This window comes from Panthera onca, chromosome X (assembly GCF_046562875.1).
Source record: "Panthera onca isolate mPanOnc1 chromosome X, mPanOnc1 haplotype 2, whole genome shotgun sequence".
Lineage (NCBI taxonomy): Eukaryota > Metazoa > Chordata > Mammalia > Carnivora > Felidae > Panthera > Panthera onca.
This window is the reverse complement of record NC_138357.1, coordinates 96617194-96626910: the sequence shown is the minus strand read 5'-3', so window position 1 is coordinate 96626910 and position 9717 is coordinate 96617194. Positions and strand designations below refer to the sequence as shown.

General features: G+C 40.9%; 1 protein-coding gene across 2 annotated transcripts; it reads right to left on the bottom strand.

The window, feature by feature from the left end:
• Positions 1-1812: 1812 nt before the first annotated feature.
• DYNLT3 (dynein light chain Tctex-type 3) lies at positions 1813-9425 on the bottom strand. Of its 2 annotated transcripts, XM_081794006.1 has the most exons (5): positions 9259-9419; positions 7082-7123; positions 4629-4752; positions 3908-3985; positions 1813-3620 (listed from the first exon to the last, which is right to left on the bottom strand). In XM_081794006.1, exons 1-5 carry the CDS (start codon positions 9397-9399, stop codon positions 3544-3546), a joined length of 462 nt encoding a protein of 153 aa, XP_081650132.1. In that variant the 5' UTR covers positions 9400-9419; the 3' UTR covers positions 1813-3543. The 2 variants fall into 2 exon arrangements, with proteins under 2 accessions (XP_081650132.1, XP_081650133.1); XM_081794007.1 differs by lacking the exon at positions 7082-7123 and having other exon boundaries at positions 9259-9425.
• Between the last annotated feature and the right edge of the window lie 292 nt (positions 9426-9717).

Below are 9717 nucleotides of genomic sequence, written 5' to 3'. Positions count from 1 at the left end.
AGCGCATGCAGCTTAACCCAAATTCCTAGCCTACAAAATTAAAGGTCAGTACACGCCAAAATCTAATCATTTTCATGCAGATTTTCTCCATAAGGTATTACAGGGGATGAAAGCGAGTCGACAGAACTTTCATTAAGTAATAATACTGGCTCATGTAAAATGGTGCCCTGAGAAACCCAGACTGAAATATCTCAAGGTAGAAGCTGGTGTTCATAAAAAAAATTACCTAAAAAGATGAAGCCTTCAGGAAAATATAAAGATATGTATTTCAGCATGAATAAAGTCAGGTTTGCATTACTGGATAAGCCCGGGCATCAAATTCCCTGACAGGGTAAGGCAGAGCTGCAAAGAAACCTCCCCAAATAGTCTACACTTTTATGGGATCCCAGAGTCGGGATAGTTGCCCACGTTTTGTCCTATAGGGAAGATACGTACCATACCAGTGGTGCCACAAGTGTCTGTTCAAAGTCCCAGCTTTGTCTCTGAGATCTTTAGAAACCACTTTGGAAACAGACACTCTTCATGAAGCAATGGGGGTGATGTCTAAATAGTCCTGGATTGTCAATATATCCTACACATCCAAGGATGACATAGAATGGCATTAAGTGGAACTTCACTGAGAATTACAGGGTTTGCAACTAGACATGGTGGGCTAGAATCTCCTGGACCACTTAACGTATATTGGAGATGGCCATCTAAATCCTGTAAGAGCTGAATGCGTAAGATCCTTTTATAGGGAACTTCACAAATATGCAAAGCTCAATTTTACTGAATCTTTCTGGCCACAAAAATAGCTCCACCTTCTGGATTTTAAAATAAATTGCTCTTGGGTACATTGTAACACGTGGGGTGAAATTTTCAGTTCATGTCTCAAACTTTGCTTTGGTGTCTGCTATGTGACCGATCTACTTCCTTTGTCATAGAGTCAGAGTGTTCTCCCACTTTTAAGAAACGTATTGAGGGGGGCACCTGGGTGGCTTAGTTGGTTAAGCATCCAACTCTTGATTTTGGCTCGGGTCATGATCTCCGGGTTCGTGGGATTGAGCCCCACGTGGAGCGCTGCGCTACTTGGGATTCTCTCTTCCTCTCCCTCTGTCACTCTGCCCCTCTCCCCTGCTTGTGCTCTCTCTTTCAAAATAAACATTAAAAAAGAAACTTATCAGGAACAGACAGGTTTTTTGTTTACTCAAACTCTGAAAATATAATCTTCACTGTCGTAAGATTCCTTTAAAAATGTGATGATGACTGTAGGTGGTGAAATGCTTTCAGTGACTCATAATTAGATAACACCCAGTTGGGAAGAAGAGTAAAAAAGTACTTTTTACTAGAGAAAATGTAATGAGATGTTGCCATCAACTTAGGGCAGCATACTAGCACTTTACAAACATAAAATTGCAGCTTTACAAAAATCCGACTTAGTACTTAGATTTGAATACCCTAATTTTATATACTTAAAGTCTTTAATTAAAAATAAAAACAGCAACAACTCAATTGCAAGTTGACAAACAGGGCAAAATTCCTGGCCAAAAATAGTCATTAAAAGCTAACACATAGTTACAAAATGTATTTTACGTTGACTTTTTAAAAGTGAAATTTTGTGTTAAAATCATAAAATATAAGGCCTAGAATAGAAGCTATTAATTATGCTGTAACGTTGCATACTGGCTTCGGGCTGCTATTTTACTGGTATTTACTCTGTATGCCGTATCTATGTGGTCTGACATTCCTTCTTCCTTCTTCCTACTGAGAATTTCCTAGAGTGAGGACATTGCCATTTCTTTAACTATTCAATGATCATACAAGAAGCAAAAGTACAGCACGGGAAGATAATCTTTATTATATTTTAAATAAAAACAGAGCAGATAGCAAGTTCACGAGGTATTTTTGATTATTATTCCTTTAAAATCAGGCCTCAATAACAATAATCAAAAGCAAGCCTTAACTGCACAGATATTTTGGTCGCTATTATAATCTTCAAGGGCACAAAAGCCAGCAGCACAAAGTAAGATGAAGGTAATGGCTATGAGAATTTTTGACGTGCCAAAAATGTAGCTCCCCACATGAAACTCTACCCTTGTATTTTCTTAATGTAATCTTCTTAAACATTGAACAATTACTGTTACACAGCAACATATCAAACATGCACATAGTATTCCTACAAGAATACTATGTTAATATTGTCAGTATTAATACTAAGCCTTTCCTTCCCCTCAAAATGCAATGAATCATGGTTCTCCTCCCTATATATTAGTGTTAGTGGTAATATGCAAAATTATTTTTGTTTTCCGGGCTAAATAACCAGATTGACTTCGCGTTTGGTGACCAGCTGTGTACCCTAATTTTTCATCTTTTATCTTCTTACTAAATTTAACTACATTTTATAAGCCCTGAGATATTCATTAACCTGCTAATGATTGTATACTTTGAATTTATACTTTATTCCACTCAATTTGAACCTCATGTAATAAGTATTTAAATTATTTACAGATGGTTGTAACTAAAGCAATGACAAAATTTGCTACCTGTCTAGTTATACTGCTAGTAAGGCCTTTAACTAAGAGTTGCATATTTTATGCGCTTTTTTTTTTTTTTTTTACTTGCTGGAAGCAGTTCTTAAAATGACATCTCTAATTCTCTGTCAGCATTAAGTGCTTTTCATTTTGCTTACTTCTACATGGATAATCAGATTCCTTTTCTTCTTGTAAAACAATTCTTTTTTTTCTGCCCTGAACATGTTAGTTGTTCAACTGAACAGGTGCCAAAAGGAACTCGGAATTCGCACGATACATTGAGAACTATAATGTTAACAGAGAAATATACATATAATAGGAATTCAATAAATGTTAGCTCTACATGAAATTAGTCCATTGTAAGGCAGCTGTTAGTGTCATGTACTTTTCATCACGAGGTTTGTTTCACCACGGAATGCAAGTTACCAGATTTAATTGGTCCTCACATGTAAATCTAAGAGTTTGAAATTTAAAAAAACATTTTGACAATCCTCAGAAAAAATAAACAAGTCAATGATGGCTGTTACTGTAATAATAGCTGGTACGGAAGAAAACTATTTTCCAGTAAATTAGATGTACAACTAAGGAGAAATCAAAAACTAAGAAGTGTTAGCTAATTATCATTTTCTCCACATTTATCTTTGCAGCATTTTTTTGTTCATATACTTATCCCTGTTAACTTCTCTGCTGAAAGAGAATTTTATTATCTGAACAGATTTCCCCATCTCCTTACGCACATGTTAGTGAAAAGCCGGTGTAAATAGAAGATTGTATTTTCATGTCATGCCATATTTGTTTTTGTTTTTTGCCAACATTAAATTTTTCCCATGTAAATGATGCTGTGTAGAATGAGCTAATCTGCCAACTTACTATGAGATGGCTTTTGCTTAGAATATTCAGTTTTTGTTGAGAGCTTTTGAAGCATATTGCACGCTTATCATCTAATACATTAACAAGTAACTATTACTCTTTTTAGAAAGGATACACTGACAAATTCTTAATTTAATGGCTTTGGCCGGACATTTTTACTGTGTCACAGGACAATAGCAATGGCAAAAACATTGACAATACAGTTCATGGTTCGGTTCTCCCATCTCACAGTACAGGTTCCTGAAACACACACAAAAAAAGACTTTGAAATATTAGCAAAATACTGAAATTGCCAAAATATCGAATATTACTAAAATATCTCATTGGTTTTAATATCTTATTTCCTGCAATTTGTTACATCTTCACATTTTGTATTTGTCTGAGGCATGCGTGTTACTAGGTACATAGCAATCCGGTTGATAGCCTTTTCAAAATTTAATTAGAGATAAATAAGCGTTTGATAATAAGTGCACTGTGTGGCTTTACTAGAAGTTGGATTTTGTGTGAATCAGCTTAAGGTCTCTTACCATCAGATGTAGTATCCCAAAAACATGAACTGGCTGTGTGAAAGCCATATGCACTCCTCTGGACCACCGCACAGGTCACTAAAAATAAAGTTGCAGAATGAGAACACTTACAAGCAAAGGAAAAGATATGTAAGATCTGAGTGTTTGAGTTCAGGCTCTAAAAGCTGTAAAATAACAGAAAACCAACATTCGCTGAATAGATTAGAAAAAATAAGTCCTCTTGATTACCGCCATGATTTTGCCTCCACTGGATCCAGTCTGTTGCCCATTGCCATAACTACTGGTGATTGTAGTGCAGGAAAAATCTGGGCCAAATCAGGTGCCTCATTCCATGGGCATAATCCAGACACAAAAATGAAGAAAAGATGACACTGGACACTGGCTAAACAATTACTGTGTGGCCCCTCACAGTCCTACACAGAAGGAGGCACAGAGCTACTGACAGGAAAACAGTGGGGCCGAGTGGGCTTCCCTGGAAAGAGGTAGCTGATGCAAATGCAAAAGGTGCTGCTGCAAAGGACAAGTAGGTGATTGCTTTTGAGTAGTGAAAGATCTCCATCTTTTAGGTATTACCATATATTATCTTTGGAGGCATAAGCCAGAAGCCCTTCATATCCTATTAGGATTCAACTTGTGTATCATTCATTTACATGCTCTAAATTCAGAAAAGACCATGAGGACATAGGGGAACAGACTAGTGAGGAAGGACATGGATACTTACCGATATATTTATAAGCTTTTCCCAGCTTAACCAAGTGTGTTAAGGACTGTTCCACGATGCTTGCAGTCCATTGGTTGATGTTATTCTGGTTATAATCTTCACCTCCCAAGACCCCATCTATACACTAAAAGGGCAGAGGACAGTTAAAGACATATACAAATCCCAACAAAAGTTTATTCATAAACATTTATAACCCCCAAAAGCATCTTAGAAAATATGCATCTGGTAAATATTATGCACTGCCTCTGTTTTAGAATTTTCAACGCATATTTCCTGCACATATTATCTCACTCTGTGAGACACTATGGGCCATATAAAGATAAATATGACATGGCCTCTGTTGTAAAGAGCTAGCAGAGAAGCTAACAAAAGAAATCTGTAGCCCAAGAAAGACTAATCAAAGATGATAAGTTATCTCATAAAAGGATTATGGAGGGGACGTGGAGACGAAGAAAGGGTGATATTAATTGGTTAAAGAATGGCTTTGAAACAGCTGGGATTTGAAGTAGGTTTCAGATGCTAGAAACAAAGGATGAGGCTAATTTAAAAACAGAATTCTCATGTGTAATAATTACATTTTCATTTATATTATGTAATTAACTTAGCTAGAAAGCTCGCACCTCCTGCCACTAAAAGTAAATCAACAAAGAGCATTTTTCAGGTGCTCTAGAACAAGCCAGTTAAGTAACTTTCTAGTGCCCACTCACATCCACTTCTGATATCTAAGAGCACTGGTTTAGTATCACAAGCTTAGTTGTAAGGTCGCTTCTGCCCACCTAGTCACTGTGACCTTTTGTCAGTGACTTACATGCGTTATATCCACATCCAGAGGTATCTCACAACCTCTTAGAGCCCCTATTTTCCTAATCCTGAAAGTAAAGATAACGGCCTCATCTTATCAGGTTGTTGTGAGGATGGGGTAAGATCATGAATGTCAAGTGCTCAAGCACAGTGACTGTGACAGAGTAAGCACATATGCAATGTTAGAGATCACCCTCATCATTATTGCTGCTGCTGTTTTATTTTTTCTGGCTTCATTAAGATGTAAGTGACATAGGGGTGCCTGGGGGGCTGAGTCGGTTAAGCGTTCGACTTCAGCTCAGGGCGTGATCTCGTGGTTCGTGAGTTCGAGCCCCGCATCAGGCTCTGTGCTGACAGCTCGGAGGAGCCTGGAGCCTGCTTCTGATTCTTTGTCTCCTTCTCTCTCTCTGCCCCTCCCCCACTCATGCTCTGTCTCTCTCACTCGCAAAAATGAATAAATGTTAAAAAAAAATTTTTAAAGATGTAACTGACATAAAACATTGTGTAAGTTCAAGGTGTCCAATGTGATGATTTGATACACAATAATTTGATACACGTACATATTGTGAAATGATAACAGTAAGTTTAGTTAACATATCCATCTCCCCATGTAGTTATCACTTTTTGGCTTCACAGTGAAACATTTAAGATCTATCTCAGCAACTTTCAAGCATACAATTCAGTATTGTTAACTAGAGCCACCATGCTGTACTACATAGTTCTAATACATGATTCTGAACTATTAAAATATGGCAGGATTTTCAGGTGCCTGTCTGGCTCTCAAACCTTGAGTTGATCTAGCTGTACAAGGCCAGTCCTGGGTGAGTTCTGGGTGAGCTTGTGCCCTAGAACATTCAGACAGGCGAGGCACTGTCTCAGCATGGACTGAGGAGGTGCTCAATGTCCAGAGGGCAAGCCAACCTAGCCCAGACTAAAGGCAGGTAGGGCCTGTTAGGACACAGACCTAACCACCATACCTACAATACAAGGTTGCCTTCTGGGCCAACTCATTTTTTTTTTCTAGGATTTGGCACAGTGAAAAATGACTCAGAACTATTAAGTGTTTATAAATACCTTACCCACAGTATAGTCTGGATGTGATATGACTATAATAATTCAAGTTCCTCTGCCAGAACTGATTCCCAAATAGAACTTCTTGTCTGTTTGCCTACTAGGAGGACCAGATTTCATGTTTCAAATAATTTTCTTAAGATTTTGATTTAGCATCATATCAGTGTCTAGAAGATGTTAAGTGATTATTTTTCAATTATATTGGGCTAAAAAAGCATATTTCTACAGTCTTTTGACATATACAAATAACTTACAGACATAAAAGTGTGGGCGTGTGAGATACACATACACACATACTTTTATAGCATTAACATTTAAAATAATATTTGGCCTACTGGAATATAAGTTCTCCCATTCAAAAGGCAGACCATCAGTTTTAGAAAAAGGAGACCAGTGTTCTAGATTAATACTCCAACATCACTTTCAGAGTTAGCCCCAGGATGCCTGATAGTATACAACAAAACATAGAGGTACCCCTATAAAGAGCAAATATTAAAAATCTTGTTTTAATACTAAGGTTTATAACTTTGTACTGAAAGTCAACAGAACAAGCTTCAAGATGAACAAGATGTGTAACTCACCTCTTTAACAATATTGTGAGCTTCATCAACATTGAAGCCAACCTAAGAAGGGGGGGGGGGGACAAAAGATACAGCTGCTTTCAACACAGACTTCCTTTTATTTGTAGATGTGATGACACACAGAATACCCTAGGCTGGCCTGGACAGGTGTTAGTGACAGCAGACCATAGCGGTGAGGGGTAACATCAGGTCTATGGAGGCTGCTAATCCCACCTAGAACACTTCCAAAACTTCTAAAATTGCAGAATGTGTTCCCCACCTCCCTCCCTCGAGATTTTGATTCATTAGGTCTGGGGCACAGCCTGGGCAACCATATTTTTTTTTAAAGAGCTTTAACTGGTGATTTTGATGAATGCCCTAGGATTGATAATGTTTGTATTATAAAGCTCAGGAAATCGCAGGAGGAGATAAAGATGTATACACAGACATCAGTATATAGGAAATGGCTACAGCAAAGTGAGAATGAGGTGGTCCACGAGAAGAGACTGATTAATAGATGGTTTTCAATTTTTTTTTAACTTATGCTGGGCAACAACGTGGCTTTCCTGAATTAAAGATAATGAACATGGTTGATCATTCTAAATTAATGTCACTTTAATACTATAATAGGTCTGGCAACTTAATCTTTGCTGTGGAGTGGTTTGATAGAATTCTGAGTTAAAAGCAACTATTAATGACATCCAAGTGTCCTGGAGTAGAGGACTAGGCTATGTGATAAGATTGTAATCTAAACCAAAACTCTTCAGGTAATACATGAGTTGTTTCCATGGAGACAAGGTGCTTTATGACATGACCATTTCTGTAAGTCCCACTATGAAACTTAAAACTAGTTCAAAAAACAATTCTGGGAATAGGTATCATCTCAAGCACAGATTTAAAATATTTTCAAATCATTTAATTACACCACAGACTTCCCCAACAACAAAGGGATAAAAATATTCTAAACAATTAGGATTATGAAAACAGCTCTCACCTTTTGACCCTATGAAAATGATCATTTTATCTTAAGATAAGGTCATTTTGAAAAGTGGCCTACAAATTAAATGATGTTCCTTTCACTTCAATTTGGAAGGTCAGTAAATCATCAGGTAGTACTGGGTACCATGGTGACACATGTAATTGTATTTCTCTTTATATTTAGGAAGTGCAGCAGTACAGAACCCTCTTGGGAGTCAGGAGACTAGCACTTGTTGCGGGATATGTCTGAGAGTGAAATTGCTTGTGCCTCAATTTCTAAAATAAGAATACTTTCCCACTAACCTACATCACAGAACGAATGAAGTTAAATATGGTTGTAGCTTCTGCGCAGTGTCACATCCCAAAGACGGATGAACCAGAAGCCCCTTCCACGGGTCTAATAACACACTATTTTCTGTGGCACCTCCTCCAGGTGCCTACTTTTATCTCACTGCATCATTCACCTGTGGCTACCATGGGACAGAAAATGTCTTTGTCTATTCTGCCCGTCAGACTTGTCACAGGTTATTCTGGGATCCGACAGGCCTCATCCTCCTAGTGGTTAAGTGAAGCCAGAGTTGTAGGTGTTTGTCAGAGGCCTGGGTTCAAATGGAGCATCTGTCATTCCTGGCAGCTTTGACTCTGGGCAAACCACTTAGCCGCCATGAACGTCAGAGTCCCTACCAGTAACAGGAAGGTAACAACAGACACCATGGAGTTCCGGTGAGATGCCGGGAAGCCCGAGTCAGCAAGCAAGGGCTCGTAATCCATGAAGCACCTCCTTCCAGTCCACCCAGACGAGGGTGCCGGGCAGGGGGGCTCTGCCACCTGCTTTGGGGACGCCAAGGGGCAGAGGAAGCCGCCCGGCAGACCGGTTTCTAAGACCCGTCTCGCAGACGGGCGGCGCCCGACACCCCATCCCCACCCCCCACGCACCCCGAGTCCGTCCTTCCACCCCTGGGTCCCGGTTCCCCCGCCCGCCCCGCGCGCTCTTAGCCGCCCCTGCCACCCCGGCTCTCAGCCCACCCTCAGGACCTCGGGGTCGGTGGCCGGGCCGAGCCAGGCGGGGCGGGTCCCGGCCCTGAGGGGAGGACCCGGGCCCGGAGGGCGCCGCACCCCAACTCTCGCGGCCGCCTGGCGCCGGAAGACCACCCGGCGGAGACTCCGCGCCGAGGCGGGCGGGGGCGGGGGGTCGCTCGCGGGTGGCCGAGGGGCGGTACCTCGTCGCAGTGGCGATGGTACTCCTCCATGGTGGCGCGTAGTCTCCTGCGGGGCGGAGCGATGGGCTGGTGGAGATCCGCGGCCGCGCACTGGCCTTCTAGGAGACTCCGCCCCCATGCGTGTATCGGGGCGGCCCCCATGAGAGCCCCGCCTTCGTGTAGAAAAGGCACCCCCCCCCCCCCCCCCCCCCGTTGGGAGCACGGGCAGGGTTCTGCGCGATGGGAGGCTTCTGTCCCGTTGCTTCCGACCTCTCTGGAAACAAGAGATGGGTGTTAAAGAGCTGGAAACTGTGACAGTGTGATCAGATGGGGAGACCTAGCGTCAGTCTAGAGTCCGCAGGATTGCTTGAGTCCCCACTGCTGTGTTTATGTGCACGTATTCATGTCGTTACCATCTAGCCAACAATTGTAGGTAATGTAATAATGGACAAGCCGCTTTGGTTTGTCCACTTACTAGCT